Source organism: Nomascus leucogenys, chromosome 8 (genome assembly GCF_006542625.1).
Source record: "Nomascus leucogenys isolate Asia chromosome 8, Asia_NLE_v1, whole genome shotgun sequence".
Classification (NCBI taxonomy): domain Eukaryota; kingdom Metazoa; phylum Chordata; class Mammalia; order Primates; family Hylobatidae; genus Nomascus; species Nomascus leucogenys.
The window spans coordinates 98,967,275-98,987,840 of NC_044388.1; the positions used below are offsets into that span (position 1 = coordinate 98,967,275).

Genomic DNA, 20,566 nt, shown 5'->3' on the forward strand with positions numbered 1-20,566 from the left:
TCCTCTTGTCCTTTCCCCTCCCTTGTTTCTCTTTCTTTCTCTCTCACCCTAACTTTCCTTCTCTGGTGGTGGTGGTGGTGTGTGTATGGCGGGTGTTCCATTTGTTGCAACAGAATGTCTTTCTTATTTAAAAATCAGATTAAACAACCTTTTTTTGTCTTTTTTGAGATGGAGTCTCGCTCTGTCACCCAGGCTGGAGTGCAGTGGTGCAATCTCGTCTCACTGCAACCTCTGCCTCACAGTTTCAAACGATTCTCCTGCCTCAGCCTCCTGAGTAGCACGCGCTCCTGATTACAGGCACGCGCCACCACACCTGGCTAATTTTTGTATTTTTAGTAGAGACGGGGTTTCACCATGTTGGTCAGGCTGGTGTCGAACCCCTGACCACATGATCCACCCACCTTGGCCTCCCAAAGTGCTGGGATTACAGGCGTGAGCCACACTGCACTCAGCCTAAACAACCTTTTTTTGTATTAATGAGGAGAAAACTAGTAAAGATAAGAACTACTTCCTTATATAATAGTCAGATTCTCTCTGTCTCTCTCATTTGTTTTCAAATTTTAAAAGTGGTATCTTGGCCGGTGCAGTGGCTCACACCTATAAACCCAGCACTTTGGGAGGCTGAAGCAGGCAGATCACCTGAGGTCAGGAGTTTGAGATCAGCCTGGCCAGTGAAACCCTGTCTCTACTAAAAATATAAAAATTAGCCGGGCATGGTGGCATGCACCTGTAATCCCAGCTACTCGGAAGGCTGACGCAAGAAAATTGCTTGAAGCCAGGAGGTGGAAGCTGCAGTGAGCTGAGATTGCACCACTCCAGCCTGGGTAATAGAGCGAGAATCCCTCTTTAAAAAAAAAAAAAAAAAGTGGTATCTTTGATACGGCCTTTAATTTTAATTTTTTAAGTGAATTTTTTTTAGATGTTGGATTGTCTATAAGCAACAATTAAATTACTATTTTCCCCTTTTTTTCTTTTTTTCTTTTTAGAGACAGGGTCCCACTCTGTCACCTAGGGAGGAGTGCAGTGGGATCAGTGGGATGACCACAGCTCACTGTGGCCTAACCTCTGGGGCTCAAGCGATCATCCCACTCAGCCTTCAAGTACCTAGGACTATAAGTGTGAGCCACCATGCCTGGCCGCTTTTTTTTTTATTTTTTTTTTTGAGAGAGAGTCTTGCTCTGTCGCCCAGGCTGGAGTGCAATGGCACGATCTCAGACCACTGCAACCTCCACCACCTGGGTTTCAAGCGATTCTCCTGCCTCAGCCTCCCGAGTAGCTGGGACTTCAGGCACCCATCACCATGCCTGGCTAATTTTTGTATTTTTAGTAGGGGCAGGGTTTCACCAAGTTGGCCAGGCTGGTCTTGAACTCCTGACCTCAGATGATTCACCCATCTTGGCCTCCCAAAGTGCTGGGATTACAGGCGTGAGTAACCGCACCAGCCCCCAATTTTTTTAAGTAGAGATGGGGTCTTGCTATGTTGCCCAGGTTAGTCTCAAATTCCTGGCCTCAAATGATCCTCCCACCTCAGCCTCCCAAAGTGCTGGGATTATAAGTGTGAGCCACTGCACCCAGCCTTAAATTTCTTTTTAAAAAAGTTTTGATTAAGAAATCAAAGAAAATCAGAAAACCTCTGCTTTCATAGTTTTAGTAACAATACTTTTAGCAACTACCTTTTTCTTTAAATAGCCCACACCTTTAAAATTTAAGGAGTAAAATCTCTTTTTAAGAAATGTTTGACGCTGGGAGCAGTGGCTCATGCCTGTAATCCGAGCACTTTGGGAGGCTGAGGCTGGTGATTACCTGAGCTCAGGAGTTCGAGACCAGCCTGGGCAACTTGGGAAACCCCATTTCTACTAAAAATACAAAAGAAAATTAGCCAGGTATGGTGGCACACACCTGTAATCCCAGCTACTCAGAAGGCTGAGGCAGGAGAATGGCTTGAACCCAGGAGGTGGATGTTAGAGGTTGCAGTGAGCCAAGATGGTGCCACTGCACTCTAAGCCTAGGTGAAAAGAGTGAAACTCCATGTCAAAAAAAAAAGAGTTTTTCTTATTTATGTACATATATATTTTAATTTCTACAAGCCAATCAGAATGGAATACCATTAAATTTTAAGAGATCTTATAATAATAGAATATAACCTTTACTTTGTTAATATGGTCAAGTACACAGATTGATTTTCAAATGCTAAAGAAACCTTGCATTCCTGAAATAAACACTATTTGGACTTGATGTATTATACTGATATACATAGCTAGATTTACTAACATTTTAAGGATTTTTGCATCTATGTTCATGAGAGATATTAACCTATGATTTTCTTTTTTTGTAATGTCACTGTGTGGTTATGTTTATCTAATAAAACTAGTTGTAAGTTCCCTCTTCCACTTTCTGAAGTAACTTCTGTAAAATTGGCATTATTTCTCCTTAAATATTTATTAATAATAGAATAAACCTGTGAAGCCATCTGGGCCTGGAGTTTTTTTTGTGGGAAGGTTTTTCATAATTAATTCAATTTCTTTGGTAGTTATAGGGCTATGGCAGGCAGCTTCTAAAATCACTCCTATGCTAATGATCAATTTATTGCCCCTCTGCTCCCAATTCGCCCTTGAACATATGCTCTTCAATAATGGATAGAATTCAGTGAAGCATTTCTCCTTTGCAGTGAGCACAGTGATGAGCTTTCTCAGTAGAGGGCACTGGAGGGGCATTGCAGGAGGAGGGGCTCTCCTACTGTTTCCCACAGTTCCGTGGTAGGTCAGTGATGTGGATGTAACGACATCCAGGGGAGCTCTTTCCCAGCCATGTGTCCAGCACATATGGTCCCTTGGTGACATTGCAACCTCAGTCTAGACCAGCAACAATTTTCCTGTGGCCCTCTCAATGTGAAAATTAGCTTTCTGAAGGCTTCCTGTCCCCTACCAGTTTCCTGTCCCCCACCAGCCAACTCTCTCTGCAGGCTCCTGTGTACCTCTCCTGCTGCCTGGAGAGTAGCTTTCTGTCTGCCAGTAACTAGTGCCAGCCTGGGCCAACTAGCGGACCTCTGGGCTGAACTATACCTTCTCCGAGGTGTGACCCTCAGCCTTGAGAAGAGTACCCCTTTCCAAATTTGTGTTTCCTTAGGTACTCTCCCTAGCCTATAGAGTACTATATGGAATTTACTTTTAGCTGGTAGTCATTTATTAGCATTTAATGATTCTTTATATATTAAGCTTTACTCCATATAATGTACTGTGTAGTTTCTACCTCCTGATTGGACACAGACTGATACTACTCCCAAAGTTCCCCGTCTCCTGGTATTCATGCCCTGTGTAATCCCTTTCCCTTGCTTCTAAGGATTAGAATACCACAAAAGCAATGGGATGTTGCTTCCAAAATTTGGTTATAAAAGATTGTGACGTCTTTTTAGTACACTCTCTCTCTCTCTCACTCTCTGTTGCCTGTCTTGCTTGCTGCTTGGATGAGCCACTCTACCATATTGTGAGCTGCCAGAAACTAACAGTAGCTGAATTAGTCCTTTCTTGTGATGCTATAAAGAAATAACTGAGATGGCCGGGCGCGGTGGCTCATGCCTGTAATCCCAGCACTTTGGGAGGCCGAGGCGGGTGGATCACGAGGTCAGGAGATCGAGGCCATCCTGGCCAACATGGTGAAACCCCATCTCTACTAAAAATACAAAAATTAGCTGGGCGTGGTGGTGGTCGCCTATAGTCCCAGCTACTCAGGAGGCTAACGCGTAAGAATCACTTGAATCCGGCAGGCGGAGGTTGCAGGGAGCCAAGATAATGCCACTGTACTCCAGCCTCGCAACAGAGCAAGACCGTCTCAAAAAAAAAGAAAAAACAAAAACAAAAAACCTGAGACTGGTATTTCTACATAAAGAAATACCAATACTGATAAAGAAAAGAGGTTTAATTTGGCTCACAGTTCTGCAGGTTGTACAGGCATGGCACCAATATCTGCTTAGCTCCTGGTGAGGGCCTAAGGAAGCTTACAATCATGACAGAAAGCAAAGAGGAGCCAGCATATCACGTGGTGAGAGCAGAAGCAAGGTGGGGGTAGGGGAGGTGTTACCCTCTTTTAAACAAGCAGATCTAGCATGAACTGAGCAAGAACTCATCACCAAGGGGATGGCATTAAGCCATTTATGACGGATCCATCCCCATGATCCAATACATCCCACCAGGCCCCACCTCCAACATGAGGTCACATTTCAGCATGAGATTTCGAGAGGACAAATATCCAAATCATATCATTCCTCCCCTGGCACCCACCCCCCATATCTCATGTCCTCCTCACATTGCAAAATACAATAATCCTTCTCATTAATCCCCCAAAGTCTTAACTCATTCCAACATCAAATCAAAAGTCCTAAGTCTTCTCTGAGACTCACCTTCTTTCACCTATGAACCTGTAAAATCAAAACCAGTTATTTACTTCCAATAAACAATGGTGATACAGGCATTGGGTAAACATTCCCATTCCAAAAGGGAGAAACTGACCAAAATAAAGGGGCTACAGGCCCTATGCAAGTCTGAAACTCAGCAGGGCAGATATTAAATCTTACAACTCCAAAATAATCCTTGAGCCTGGGCAACATCGTGAAACCTGTCTCTACAAAAAATTAAAAAAACAAAATTAGCCAGGCATGGTGGTGTGCAACTGTAGTCCCAGCTACTCAGGAGGCTGAGGTGGGAGGATCACTTTAGCCCCAGAGGTCAAGGCTGCAGTGAGCCATGATTGCGCCACTGCCCTGGGCAAGAGAGTGAGACCCTGTCTAAAACACACATACGGTCAGCAAAGCCTGACTCCTGTCCTCTCTCTCTCCTCCCCAGACAGCATGAGCTTCACCACTCGCTCCACCTTCTCCACCAACTACCAGTCCCTGGGCTCCGTCCAGCCACCCAGCTACGGTGCCTGGCTGGTCAGCAGAGAGGCCAGCTGGCGGCGAGAGCTCTGGTTTCTGGATCTCCATGTCCTGCTTCACCAGCTTCTGGGGTGGCTTGGGGTCCGGGTTCTGGCCCAAGGATGGCCGGGGGTCTGGCAGGAATGGGAAGCATCCAGAACAAGAAGGAGCCCATGCAAAGCTGAACGGCCACCTGGCCCCCTACCTGGACAGAGTGAGGAGCCTGGAGACTGGGAACCAGAGGCTGGAGAGCAAAATCTGAGAGCATCTGGAGAAGAAGGGACCTCAGGCCAGAGACTGGGGCCATTACTTCAAGACCATCGGGGGCCTGAGGGCTCACATCTTCAAAAATACTGTGGACAATGCCATCATCGTTCTGCAGATTGACAATGCCTGTCTTGCTGCTGGTTACTTTAGAGTCAAGTATCAGACAGAGCTGGCCATGCGCCAGTCTGTGGAGAGTGATATCCATGGGCTCCACAAGGTCACTGATGACACCAGTGTCACTCAGCTGCAGCTGGAGACAGAGATCGAGGCTCTCAAGGAGGAGCTGCTCTTCATGAAGAACCACAAAGAGAAAGTAAAAGGCCTACAAGCCCAGGTTGCAGCTCTGGGTTGACTATGGAGGTAGATGCCCCCAAATCTCTGGACGTCAGCAAGATCACGGCAGACATCTGGGCCCAATACAGTGAACTGCCTCAGAAGAACCAAAAGGAGCTAGACAAGTAGTGGTCCCAGCAGATTGAGGAGAGCACCACAGTGGTCATGATGCAGTCCGCCGAGGTCAGAGCTGCTGAGATGACGCTCACGGAGCTAAGATGTACAGTCCGGTCCTTGGAGATCAACCTGGACTCAATGAGAAATCTGAAGGCCAGGTTGGAGAACAGCCTGAGGGAGGTGGAGGCCCACGATGCCCTGCAGACGGAGCAGCCCAACAGGATCCTGCTGCACTTGGAGTCAGAGCTGGCACAGGGTATACGGGCAGTGCCAGGCCCAGGAGTACGAAGCCCTGCTGAACATCAAGGTCAAGCTGGGGGCTGAGATTGCCACCTACTGCTGCCTGCTGGAAGATGGCAAGGACTTCAATCTTGGTGATGCCCTGGACAGCAGGAATTCCATGCAAAACATCCAAAAGACCACCACCCCCCAGATTGTGGATGGCAAAGTGGTGTCTGAGACCAATGACACCAAAATTCTGAGGCATTAAGCCAGCAGAAGCAGGGTACTCTTTGGGGAGCAGGAGGGCAATAAAAAGTTCAGAGGTCAAAACACACACACACACACACACATCCACACATCCTTGACTCCATGTCTTGCATCCTGGACACATTGGTGCAAGATGTGGGCTCCCAAGGTCTTGACTAGCTTCACCCCTGTGGCTTTGCAGGGTGCAGCCCCTGTGGCTACTCCCCTACCAGCTGGAGTTGGGCACCTGTGACTTTTCCAGGCTCAGGATGCAAGTTGCAGGTAGCTCTACCATTCTCGATCTAGAGAATGGCAGTCACTTCTCATAGCTCCACAAGACAGTGACCCAATGGGGACTCTGTGTGGGGGCCTCCAACTTCACATTTCCCCTCGGCATTGACCTAGTGAGTAACTCTTTGGGGACTCTGCCCTGCAGCTGGTTTCTGTCTTGGCACCTAGGCTTTCCCATAAGTCCTCTGAAATCTAGGGGGAAGCTGCCAAGCTTCGTTCACTCTTGCATTCCGTGTGCCTGCAGACTTAACAACACTTGAAAGCTACCAAGGCTTAGGGCAACTTGCACTCTCCAAAGTGGCAGATGGAACCATAGCTGGGGCCCTTTGAGCCAAGACTGGAGCTGAAGCAGCCCACCGAGGTGGTGCAGGGCAGTAGTGTGCAGGGCAGCAGCACCCTGGCTTCGCTCCTTGGCCTCTGGGCTGTGACCGGAGGGGCTGCCTCAAACATCTCTGATATACAATACAGGTCTTTCTCCCATTTTCTTGGATAGTAGCACTTGGCTCCCTTTTAATCATGCTCATGCCAGGCGCGGTGGCTCACGCTTGTAATCCCAGCACTTTGGGAGGCAGAGGCGGGCGGATCATGAGGTCAGGAGATCGAGACCACGGTGAAACCCTGTCTCTACTAAAAATACAAAAAATTAGCTAGGCGTGGTGGCGGGCGCCTGTAGTCCCAGCTACTTGGAGAGGCTGAGGCAGGAGAATGGTGTGAACCCGGGGAGGCGGAGCTTGCAGTGAGCCGAGATTGCGCTACTGCACTCCAGCCTGGGCGACAGAGCGAGACTCCGTCTCAAAAAAAAAAAAAAAATCATGCTCATTTCTCTAGCAAGTGGTAGTTCTGCAGCCTGCTTGGATTCTTTCTCTTCCACAGGGAACAGTCTGCAAATTTTCCAAACTTTTCACTCTGCTTCCCTTTTAAATATAACTTCCAACTTTAAGTCATTCTTTTGCTCCCGCATCTCATCATAGGCTGTTAGAAGCAACCATGCTACATCTTGAATGCTTTGCTGCTTAGAAATTTCTTCCACTAGATACCCTAAGTCATCATTCTTAAGTTCAAACTTCTACAGATCCCTAGGATATGAACGCCATGCAGCCAAGTCTTTTCTAGGGCATAACAGGGGTGACCTTTACTCCAGCTTTCAATAACTTCCTTATTTCCATCTGAGACCTCATCAGTCTGGCCTTCACTATCCACATTTCTATAGCAATTTGGTCACAACCACTTAACAAGTCTCTAAGAAGTTCCAAAATTTCCCTTGTCTTCCTGTCTTCTTCTGAGCTCTCCAAACTCTTCCAACCTCAGCCTGTTACCCAGTTCCAAAGCCACTTTCACATTTTCAGGTATCTTTATAGCAATGCCACACTCCTCAGTACCAATGTTCTGTATTAGTCTGTTCTTGTGTTGTTCTACAAAGAAATAACTTGAGTCTGGGTACTTTATAAAGAAAAGAGGTTTAGTTTGGTTCACAGTTCTGCAGGCTGTACAGGCATGGCACCAACATCTGCTTAGTTTCTGTTGAGGGCCTCAGGAGGCTTACAATCATGGTGGAAAGCGAAGGGGAGCCAGTGTATCACATGGCAAGAGCAGGACCAAGGTGTGTGTGGGGTGCAGAAGTACCACACTGTTTTGAACAATCAGATCTAGCATGCACTGAGTGAGAACTCACTCATCAGCAAGGGATGGTGCGAAGCCATTCTTGAGGGATCGGCCCCCATGATCCAATACATTCCACCAGGCCCCACCTCCAACACGAGGTCACATTACAACATGAGATTTGGAGGGGACAAACATCCAAGCCATTATCAGTAGCCTCCAGCCTCCAGCCAGCAAAAAAACTGATGCCCTCATTCCAAAGGGCATAAAGAACTGGATGAATTCTGCCAATAATCATGAGTGAGCTTGGAAGCAGATCCTTCCCCAGTTGGGCTGTGAGATGACTGCAGTGCCAGCCAACACCTAGATTACAGCCTGTGAGAGACCCTGAAGCAGAGGACCTATTTAAGTCATATCCAGATTTCTGACCTACAGAAACTGAGGTGTTAAATTTTGTGATAAGCCCCTAAGTTTTAGGGTAATTTGTTATACTAACAGATAATTAATACAAGAGTTATTCCAATTTTTATTTTCATTTTGTATCCAGTTTGGTAAACTGTACTTTTAAGGAATTTGTCCATTTCCAAGTTAAGACCTTATAGTCTAATTTATTAATTTCCTTCGGAGGTAAACAAAGTATACCAATTCATTCACTAAAAAAAAAAAAAAACTTCAGAAATAAAAACTTATGTCCACACAGAAACGTGCATACAAATGTTCATAGCAGCTTTATTTGTAATAGCCAAGAATTTGAAACATTCCAAACGCCCTTCAATGAGTTAATGGCTAAAGACGCCATTACCATGGTGTGTAGTATACTATTTAGTATACCATGGTACCACGGATGTACCATGGCATATTACCCAGCAACATTAAGAAAAAAACTATTAATACATGCAACCATTTGGATGAATTTCAAGGGAATTATGCTGAGTGAAAAAAAAAAGCCAATCTCGAGGTTACATATGGTATAATTCCAGTATTATAACATTCCCGAAAAGACAAAATTACAAAGATGGAGAACAGATTAGTGGTTGCCAGAATTTAGAGATGGGAGAATGGGGATAAGCAAGGAAAATGGATGTGATATAAAGGGGTAGCATGAGAGATCACTGAGGAGATGGAACAGTTCTTGATAGTAGTGGTGGTTCCACAAATCTACATGTGAAAACTACATAGAACTTATACACACACGAACATGCACATGCATGCAAATGAGTGCATGGGAAACTGGTGAAATCTGAATAAACTCTGGATTGTAGGAATGTCAAGTTCCTGGTTTTAATATTATAATTAGAGGCTGGGCTTGGGTGGCTTACGGCTGAAATCCTAGCACTTTGGGAGGCTGAGGTGGGTGGAACCCTTGGGTTGAGGAGTTTGGGACCAGCCTGGGAAACATGGCAAAACCCCATCTCTACAAAACATACAAAAACTAACCAGGTGTGGTTGTGTGCACCTGTAGTCCCGGCTACTTAGGAGCCTGAGGTGGGAGGATCACCTAAGCCCGGAAGGTAGAAGTTGCAGATCATGCCACTGCTGCACTCCAGCCTGAGCGACAGTGAGACCCTGTCTCAAAAAAAAAAAAAAAAAGAAAATTATACTATAGTTATATAACATGTTACCATTGGAGAAAGTGTGTGAAGCTATATGGTCCTCTGTACAATTTTTGCACTACTTGTGAGTCTACAATTATTTCGAAATATAAAACTTTTTAAAAAACTTCAGTTGATCTTATCTAAAATCTTGGGTTTAAATATCTCTTTAATTAATTAATTTGAGATAGAGTCTCACTCTGTCACCCAGGCTGGAGTGCAGTGGCAAAATCTTGGCTCACTGCAACCTCCAAATTCCAGGTTCGACTGATTCTCTTGCCTCACCCTCCTGAGTTCCTGAAACTACAGGTGCATGCCACCATGCTTGGCTAATTTTTTGTATTTTTAGTAGAGGCGGGTTTCACCATGTTGGTCAGGCTGGTCTCGAACTTCTGACCTTAAGTGATCTGCCCTCCTTGGCCTCCCAAAGTGCTGGGATTACAGGCGTGAGCCACCATGCCCGGCCCTAAATACCTATTTTAAATGGCATCCTCCATCTGATTCTCACCGGATCTGCCTTTTGAATAAAGACCTGAAGTGAAAGATCTAATCATGAAGATATTCCATGGGTATCTGGGATACTTTGTTAATGTGCATGATAATTTTTATTTCAATAGATATTATAAAGGAAATAAATTCTCCCTGGAATTCCATTTCCTTAAGTTTCCTCTCCCTTACCTGGGTCACCCATCCATGGTTTTTCACCCGCTTCCTCCTTCCTGATCTCCACTGTCACATATTTTAGGATGTATATAACATGTTTTACAAATATTGGACTGTTCTCAGCAATGGGGTCTGGGATTTTAAGCCAAATTTAATCCTCTATATTGAGTGGGTAGATGTCCAATAGACTTCCTACACTACAAATCCTGTCAATTGCTGTCTCCTACTTTTTAAATCCATCTTTTTTTCCTCCATCCCAACTTGGCCAGGCTCTCAATACTTCTTACCTAGGTTGCTGACCTGTCCTCCCTGCTGGTCTATCTCCCGCTTTACCTTTCACCCAATGGCTAAAGGGATCTTTCTAAAATCCCAAGTTGTTTAGATTAGATAACTTGTCTCTTTAGAATAGTATTTACTGTCCTTCATGGAAGTCCCTACCTACCTCCTCTGTGACCTTGGGCAAAATCTCTAAGATCTCTGCCTCAGTGTTATGGTCCTAAGTCATGATATATTATTGTACTTACAACTGTTTCTAGAAAATATTAAGTGCTCTAAGAGTTGGCTATTTATATTAGTCACTGAAGCACCATTCCTTAAACACCTCTTCCATTGTAACACTTAACGATCAATATAAGTTCCAATCACCATCACCATCACCACCACCACCTCCTTGAGAGGTAGAAAAGAGGCAGACAAATCAGAATTCTGATTCTACTAGTTTGTAGTTATAACATCTGGGCAAGTTATATAACATCTCAAACATAAGATACGGGTTATAACATCTAAAGTAAAGGATGGTAGTTTGTTTTTTCCTTTTTTTTTTTTGGAGACGGAATCTCACTCTGTTGCCCAGGCTGGATTGCAGCGGCGCGATCTTGGCTCACTGCAAGCTCTGCCTCCCAGGTTCACGCCATTCTCCTGCCCCTGCCTCCCGAGTAGCTGGGACTACAGGCGTCTGCCACCACGCCCGGCTAAATTTTGTATTTTTAGTAGAGACGGGGTTTCACCGTGTTAGCCAGGATGGTCTCAATCTCCTGACCTCGTGATCCGGCCACCTTGGCCTCCCAAAGTGCTGGGATTACAGGCATGAACCACTGCGCCCAGCCTGTTTTTTCCTCTTTTCTATCCAAGATAGTACTTCAAGGAATGATAGTTCAAGACTGAATGGGTTGTTGTGAAGGTAGAGTTGGAATTCAGGATGCTTCCTCTACTTATCTCTGCTTGGTGCGATGTTATGTAGCTAAAAGTTTAGCCAGAGGTCATTTTACAGAGAAGTACTTCCTTTTGCTCACCACTACCACTAACCCCATAATTTCCTTTTGGAGTTTCCCTACACCCTACATTAGAACAATAGCTCACTGAATTATTCTAATTTGTCTTCTGATTTTCCATACTGTGAGTTTCTAGAGAAGAAACTCATGTTTCATGGACCTTTAACCTTACTGAACAGCACAGACAGGGGTTTAAAATATATCAGCTGAATGAATGAATAAAACCACTTGAGGCCCAATGAAAATGGTGTCTAAATCCACCCAAGCCATTCTCCTGAGGTCCACAGAATTGTCTTCAAACTTCTATGATACATTGCTTTGTATTAGTTATGCATCTGTCCTACTTTCTCCACTAGACAGTAAACTCAGTACTATCTACATCCTCATCTCCCACACAGAAAGTGCTGTGTGTTGAATGAAAGAAGTGACTTGACAGAATTAAGGTATATCTCAACCTCCTTGGGGTCTATTCATTTCTTTCAAATCCTTCCTTATGATATATAGATGAGGCACGTAATCATTTAAGTCTCAAGGAGTGGCCTGGTAGCTCTGTTAAGCCAAAAGAGAAAATCTAGATAACTAAAATATACCATAAACTTAATATTGACATTAAACAAACAACTTTTAAGGTGGACAAATAATTTTATTTTGTGCATGCAAATACATGTCAAGTACTGCAAACTTTTTCCATCAATTTTCTCTCAAACACTGAAAATCATGATGCTCTATTTTGTGAACAGCCAAAGCTAATATCTCTTCACTTCAGTGCTACAGCAAAAACACACAGAATTCACTCTTTGCTATTCACTATCATCACAACCCTCATTGTTCCATCTCTGCCCTCCCCCCATATACAGGCCTTATAAATCCTAGTCTTCCCCCATTTAATCCTATTCCTATAGCACAAAGGGAAACATTACAATTTGGAAATTCAAATTGAAATAAATGGAATAGAATTTATTCCCATATATATTCCCCATTTCATTGTACAGAATTATTTTAAATTATAGTTTTAAATAGAAGCTGAGTATATGCCTTAAAAATGAGCATTAAATCCATCTTAGAGATGGTGCCTGCTTTTTACATGATGGGTGTACACCATCTTTAATTTCATTTACATTTCAATCGAACAATAGATTTGCAAAGAAAATGTCTAATACAGACGTAAAAATATTCACACTAGAGCTTCACAATCGGTTGTACAATTGACAAACAGGCCTCTTTTCCCAAACTTTCCAGCTAAGCAAATTTATAAAATGTAATCAATGCAACAAGAAAAACATTTCTCTTTCACTTCCAGGGAAAAGAATATGCAATAAACAGTATAAATGCAGACAGCAGTTGCTGCAAGCTAACCACGATACTCCCAAGTGGCTGTACAGTGGATATGTGCAGTACAAATAAAAGCCACATGTGTTGTATCACAACTACAGTATAATTGTTTGCCCAGCTAAGAGAATGCATGCACTTCCATGCCTTGGGTTATAAAGTGAGGCCTAATTCTCGACAGGTTGATGGAATATGTGCAAATGACGTTGGCTTTTGGCAGTACTAAGTGCAGCCAGTGTCTGTGTTCCACTGGTTTGGGAATATTTTAAAAATTTTATTAAAAAAAGAAAAAACTGCCAATTTTAGACCAGAAGGGAATAACTGCTCTTGGAGTAAAAATAAGACTCCACTCAAATGTGGGGTGTTTTGATCTGTGGCCTTGACGCCTTGTATTCCCTTGCCAGCAAAGGGATACAAGGAAGACGCTAGTATAAAGACATTACTAGCAAACTTATTCAATTTATCCAGAAAATGGGATACTCCTTGAGCATGTTCTTTTGTGTTCTGCTTGCAGAAGGGGTCCTTATGTAGAAGGAGTTACAGTAAGTGATCCCATCAAGCCTCTTCATTCACTAAAACAAAAGAAAAGTTCTTTCAGGAAACCAATGCATAGTTGCAATGCAACTTTTCCCTTTAATGCTTAGTTATCAATACTGATGACAGTCTGCTCAGAAAATGACTCAAAGAAGATAGGGAAGAAATACTCAGATTCAAAGCTCAAATCACATGCTGAATCTGAATTCCACCCCTGTTAACAAGACAACATAGGCTTTAATGTCTAAAATCCAAAAGCAAACTAGATGGTTTTTAAAATAATTTTTCAAATGTTTAAATGATCCCATTTGAAATTCCTACAAATTGCTGTGCATCCTGTAATTTTCTCCAGGCCGCATATAAAATTGGGATGTGCTTTATATACTTAACCTCAACTTGAAATCTGAAAGTGACTAGATCCATACAAATGGAAAATTTCAGTTCTTGTATAGGAAATTTCTTTTATTATCCTCTTATTAGAATAAATAGCTATGATGGGAAGGAAAAATCAGTGCCACTGGCCTAATGAACTCCCTTTTTTTTGAAAATTACAATGCACAACTTTCATGTATGACACTGGTTTATCACATGGCATTGAAAATAAGACATGGCAGCAAAGGCAAGGGAATCTGCTTTGTTCAGGTACCAACTAGAAAAAATACATATGTAACTTCCTCTGAATTCATAAAATGAAATGAAACCACAAAAAAACTGATGCTACAACCACAGTAACTGAAAGCGGCACATGGACTTCAGAATGGAACTTAGAAATTAAAAAACAAAAACACAAAAAATGAAAGAAAATAACCACCACTTTCCTGCTTTCCAGACCTCAGACTATTTTTTCTGATTAGACAATAGGTAACATATGCAGTTTGGTTACCCACATTACACATTTCCTCTCTTGTTGCTTTGTATCCTTTGATTCCAAATTTGTACATCACATCTTGCTGGTAAAAAGGCCAAATGACAGGAAATGCCTCAATTTTAAAAAGTCAGATCGTAGGTCTGATTTGTAACATTTTCCTCGATGATATCAGTAGGTACCATTTTGAAGAAGGATCAGATGAACTGTCCTTTCTTCGAAAGTGGCAGAGAACCAATGGCTTTACTTCACATTAAGCCCACCATGACAGACAGAAGGTGACCACTACATAGAGAATGGATGCAACACAGAATAATCTCAACACAAAAACAATTCCTATGTTGTTAGTGAAAAAGAGAGTAAGTTTTTAAGAACAGGGAGTTATTGTTTTATGGGATCACCTGCTGCAAGACAAGCATTGTTTTAATATAAATGTTCTGAGACATACCAATAAGGTTGGCAGGTATATACATATACTGATGCAAATGTAATTTCACTGGACAAGTAGGCAAACATCTAAGCAGTTTATCCCAACCCCCTCCAGCAGAGCACAACCAAGTTTCAAAATTTCAATTTTAAAATTAAAAAGATAAGGTTAAATACACAAGATCAATTTATGTAGTATATATTCACCCTCAGAACGTGCTGAAGATGTTTTGTGTAGTTCTGTTGCACAGAGGGTTCTTTCCCTGAGGGCACATAAGGAGCTCTCAAACTGTTAATAGGTCTCTATTTTGTAACAAAATAGCAATTTTAAAATCTTAAAAAAAAATACATTACCTTCAACATGGAAGATCTCACTATTAAATATCCATGAAATAGACAGACTGGTTTGCATATCCTTTTTGGAATTACAAACAGCAAATAAAGTACATTGGAAGCATTTCAAATGTAATAAGCACATATTTATAGAAAGGTTCTGATATAAATTATATAACAATCATGTTCCTGTAATATTCTAGGCTAATTTATATTGTCAGAAATAAGTTAATGTAACATGGTTTAAAACCCTTGTTCCTATTCTTTTCAGGTTACAGAGTGAAATAAATAAAATGTCTTCATAGGGATGGGGAGCACTGGCCATGGCAAAAAAGGTACAGTACTAACCAAAGGAAACTAAGTCAAGGCTACTGTGCTGTTGTTATGCTACAAACAAACATCTTCATACATTTGAGTATTAAATAAATGTGTAAGATCTTCCATACTGACACCAGAATATCAAAACTACCCCTTTGTTTCTCAGGTATATTTACAACTTATCAGTCACCTTATGAGCATGTTCATTAAGACAGGTATCAAACACCAGTATTTACTCATTCTAATCAAGAAATTTCAGGGAAATGTCAACCCTCCCGCCCCTGGAAATGTGCACAAAACTTTTTATCAAAATCTTATCTGATACAATGCTGTGGTTTTGTAAAACAACTAAATAGCTCAGACGACCAATAACATGATCCTGTTTAAGCATCTTGCTAGCAGGAAAAGCCCTTACATACAGTACACCTGGTGAAAGATCAGCTTGGCTTAAAATATTCCAGTACAATTTTCAGAGTAAACAACTTCACAGAAGTTAATTAAAAAAAAATAATAAAAGTCAAACTAATCTTAAAGAAACAAAAGAAAAACAGATAGATAAACTATAGGTAAAGATCACCAGGAAGGATTGCCCAGCTTTCCTTTTCAAATGTTGACTGAAATTTAGGTTTCAATACAATACCTCCCACAAATCTGAGGCATGACTTGTTGAACACATTGTATACTTTCAGATGCCAAGTCAAAACCATTTCAGTCACATTTTAGCAAGGCAGAAATTATTCATGTTCTTAAGTATGAATAAATGTTAGCCACTGTTCTACTATTACATGGTTCAGTCTTATCAACCTAACAGTCAAAAAACAAGAAAAACTAAACCCCAACATGAAGTAACAATAAACAATATTTAACCAAGATAATGCAATGAACATCCAAATTAATTAGTTTAAATTAAAAACCCAGCAATACCATCTTGTTAGTCAGTGCAAACGCTACATACAGGGTTTTCTCAAGAAAGCTGAAAGCACCTGATTCTTTTGCCAAGTCATCAGATTCAATAATGTACAGGCTTAAATCTGCATTTTAAAAAACTGCCATTACATTAGTGCATAATTTATCAAAATTGTAAAAACGATTCTGCATAACTTAGGAGAATTTAATATCTAGTACATCAGCTGAAAGACTTAGGCACTTGGTTATATTTTTAATTAATTACTTCAACAAGTAGCCTGTGTATAAATATTAACAAAGCAGAAACTACTCTTGAAAAATGGAAAATTAAAATTATATGCTACAGATAAAAGCACTGCACCACACTCCTACATATAATGCAGTAAAGAAAGCTAGTATATAACCCTGTAAAATTCTACGGTAAGAACATCTAACTCCACTCTTCAAAATTAAAAAAAGAAAAAGAAATCCATGCAAAGTTCCATGAAAAAGATAAATAAAGCAGCTGGAATGAGATGGAAACTTCTCTCAGTGAAACATAAAATAGAAATAAATAAGTTAACTAAGTCTACTTTCACTAGATGTATCATTGTAGGATCCTGCTAGTTTAATAACTGAGTTGTTAATTTTCTATAGAAGCCATTTAAAATAGGAAATGGCTCAGTTACTGCACCGGATTGCTACAAACTCATAAAAAGCTGCTTGAAGCTTAAGTTAAATGTTGTCCAAATTCCAATCATTTCTGGAAAGTGAACATGTTACCCTAGTAAAGTAAATTTTCTTTTTTTTTTTTTCATAATGCTAATGCAAGAGGGCTTGAAGTATCAAAGAGTCCACAGGAAATGGATGCCCCCAGTAATATCTTTTTTTAAAAAAAATATACATTATATAATATATATTATATATATAAAAAGCTAGTGTAAATGCTTCCATGGTGTGGTCACAAATTTGAAAGATGAACCTCCTTTCAGCTGTTAACCATCTTCCCATTTGCAACAGGTTTTAAAAAGTCGTTTTTATCTTCAGACATAACATGAGTTTTCAGAATGAGGTTGCCAACACTGACAGATGTGGTGATGGGGAGGCAACTTGCATTGCTAATAGACACTGGGAGTGGCTGGCTAAAGCAAGAAGTTACCGGCAGAATTGTTTTTTGCTCCTCCCTGAGAAAAAAGAAATGACATTAAAAACAAATTAGCTTAAAGTGAAAACTGTTAAGGGTCACTATACATATTTAATGAAAGCTACAACAAACTTTAGGAGTCTCTAGCAAAGACATGTCTTTATCACTAGAAGTATCAGAAGTAACTAGAAAAGTCCTATTTTCCTATTTTTGAGACAGAGTCTCCCTCTGTCGCCCAGGCTGGAGTGCAGTGGCATGATCTCGGCTCAATGCAACCTCTGCCTCATGGATTCAAGCAATTCTCCTGCCTCAGCCTCCCAAGTAGCTGGGATTACAGGCGTGTGCCATCACGCCCAGCTATTTTGTATTTTTAGTAGAGACGGAGTTTCACCATGTTGGCCAGGCTAGTCTAGAACTCCTGACCTCAAATGATCCACCCGCCTCGGCCTCCCAAAGTGCTGGGATTACAGGCATGAGCCACCACTCCTGGCTTGAAAAGTCCTATTTTCCAAAAGTTATGATAAAAATTAAAATACTAGTTAGTTTAAGGCCATACAAACTACCAAGTTGAAGATTAAGCCCATATTTTGGCAGTAATTATTCAAAATGGCAGTATTATAGCCAAGAAAATATCTATCTATAGATAGGTAGGTAGATAGATAGATAGACAGATAGAGATATCTATCTGTCTATCTATATATACAGAGATATATATTTTGACATGGAGTCTCAGTCTGTCGCCCAGGCTGGAGTGCAGTGTCACAATCTTGGCTCACTGTCTCCGCCTCCTGGATTCAAGCGATTCTCCTGCCTCAGCCTCCCAAGCAGCTGAGACTACAGGTGCCCACCACTACGCCCAGCTAGTTTTTTTGTATTTTTGTAGAGACAGGGTTTCACTATGTTGGCCAGGCTGCTCTTGAACTCCTGACCTTGTGAGCCACCCACCTCAGCCTTCCAAAGTGTTGGGATTACAGCCATGAGCCACTGCACCCAGCCTAGCCGAGAAAATCTTAACATGATTTTCAAAAACAGAAACCATTAATCTAGGTTTTCATTCTCCATTTTGTAGTCTAGAAATTTGGCAACCAGATTAAAGAAGCATAACCTGATGCTGGAACACAGATTAACTTTATCTCAACAAAAAGCAAGTTTCAGGCTACCAAAATGGACTGCTTTGTTAGTTCAATTTTACTTTTTCTTCCCTAAAAATCCAGACTGACCAAATCATTGCCCATATAAGGTCTTCCCCTCACAGCATAAAGCCAAAAATGAATTTCACATTTTTTTCTCTTTATTATGTCCTATGCCCACTGTTTATGAATTTTCTGTCTAACACTCACAGAATCACATGGTCTTCACCTAAACTCTGTTTCTTCTGCTTTGCTGGCTCCTTTTGGTGCTGCTGTACTGGATGCCCATTTTCCACTGCTGTTCCATTTAGCAACTGATCATTTTGAGAACTGATACCAAGCTGTATGTCCAGGATCTCCTAAGAAAATAAAATGTTAATCCTTCAGTATGAAAGTATTTTATACTTTTAAATTTTCAATCAAACAAAGCCTCTCAATTATCTAACTGTGGCACTTACTTCAATTGGTTCACTTTGTCCATCAGGTTCATCAGTATCAAGTGCTGAAAGCTCTAACTCGATATCCCTATCAGGTTTAGTATCTGTTGCATCTTCTGTATAATCACTCTGTAACTAAGAAAAAATACTGATTTTATACCTGTGGAACCTGAGGCCTCTCTTCTAAATTAAAATAAAAAATCCCAATGATCAGCCAGGCACGGGGGGGGTCACACCTGTAATCCTAGCAGTTTGGGAAGGTGAGGCAAGCAGATCACTTGAGGTCAGGAGTTCAAGACCAGCTTAGCCAACATGGTGAAACCCTGTCTCTACTAAAAATACAAAAATTAGCTGGGCATGGTGGTGGGTGCCTGTAATCCCAGCTACTCGGGAGGCTGAAGCAGGAGAATCACTTGAACCTGAGAGCCAGAGGCTGCAGTGAGCCAAGATTGTGCCATTGCACTCCAGGCGATAGAGCAAGATTCCATCTCAAAAAAACAATCCCGATGATCTAGTTAAAGAATTATTTAAGAAATCTAGGACTACACTTTTATTTCTGTTATAAGTTTTAAAAGCAATCGATCATCCATCAGAGATAGGCACACCAAAATGCACTCAGTAATGGTATAACCAAGATGCAGCAGCAGAAAACAAATACATTAAGCACAAAGCTGAAAGGTTCAGTTTCTTTACCTCTCCATTTCTTAGTTCAATTTCCTTGCTTAAAAGGTTTAAGGTAAGGTGACGGCCTTCATCCAGGGAATTCCACTTCTGTTGCATGGCCAAAGCATTGGCCTCTCTCTGAAGAAGTAATGAGTTGCTCTTGGCCTATATGAGGAGGGAAAAAAGTAAAGTTGGCTTCCAACTATAGCTTTCAACTGTCATTCTATTTTTCAAAAATTCATAGCTGAGTTACAGAGCCTACCTGCTGAAGTTCAAGGCTCAAAAGGTCCCCAGTACTGGAATGCTTTCTATGACCAGATAAATCAGTAACAATGAATCTGTCCCTTTAAAGAGAAACATGTTTATTGTAATAAAAGTGAAGTGAATGAAGCAACAAAAGCAGTAATAACCATATGTTTTATGTGACAGATCAACCCCGAAAACTTCAGTCATCATTCCAAATTTAAATGCAAATATTTTTCAGAAATTTGTTACATAGCTCAGACAAGCAAAGCACATTTCATGAACTGGGGGTAGGATGTGTACTCTTAAGATATATACAAGTCTGAGAATGGAGAATCATATAGAATTAAGAAAAACATTACCTTTCAATATAGTGTGCTGATGATGTGGCCTCATTGCCATACGAACTCCACCTTGAATCAACAGCATTGACATAAGGGACATAATCTACAGACATGTAGAATGAAACAATGGTCAAAAAAGTGAAAAATCAGTGTACTGTGGTGAATGTATACTTCTCAAAATAGATCTGTATTTTATCCCACTAGCCATATGATGCTGGTTAAACCACCTAATTCTGAGTTTCCCATGGTTGTTAAATGGAGGGAAATGTTTTCCATCTCACAAGTTGGGGATTAAAAAGCATAGTGCTTAGGACGGGCACAGTGGCTCACACCTGTAATTCCAGCACTTTGGGAGGCTGAGGCGGGTGGATCACATGAGGCCAGGAGTTCCAGACCAGCCTGGCC

At 41.5% G+C, this 20,566-nt stretch overlaps 1 protein-coding gene and 1 pseudogene across 5 annotated transcripts in view; one reads left to right on the forward strand and one right to left on the reverse strand.

Annotated features, from left to right (window-relative positions):
• The first annotated feature begins 4,843 nt into the window (after positions 1 to 4,843).
• LOC100589161 lies at positions 4,844 to 6,116 on the forward strand (annotated as a pseudogene).
• A 6,016-nt stretch (positions 6,117 to 12,132) lies between these two features.
• Positions 12,133 to 20,566, reverse strand: part of RC3H2 (ring finger and CCCH-type domains 2) — a 58,543-nt gene continuing 50,109 nt past the window's right edge. For 4 of the 5 annotated variants that reach the window (XM_030817777.1, XM_030817775.1, XM_030817773.1 and 1 more), the window contains 6 exons: positions 20,180 to 20,264; positions 19,837 to 19,918; positions 19,605 to 19,739; positions 18,933 to 19,046; positions 18,685 to 18,833; positions 12,133 to 17,384 (listed from right to left, as the gene is read on the reverse strand). In XM_030817777.1, the coding sequence (XP_030673637.1) occupies positions 17,189 to 17,384; positions 18,685 to 18,833; positions 18,933 to 19,046; positions 19,605 to 19,739; positions 19,837 to 19,918; positions 20,180 to 20,264 (761 nt within the window). In that variant the 3' untranslated portion in view covers positions 12,133 to 17,188. The remainder of the gene's footprint in view (positions 17,385 to 18,684; positions 18,834 to 18,932; positions 19,047 to 19,604; positions 19,740 to 19,836; positions 19,919 to 20,179; positions 20,265 to 20,566) is intronic. The other variant, XM_030817776.1, reaches the window with a different exon arrangement.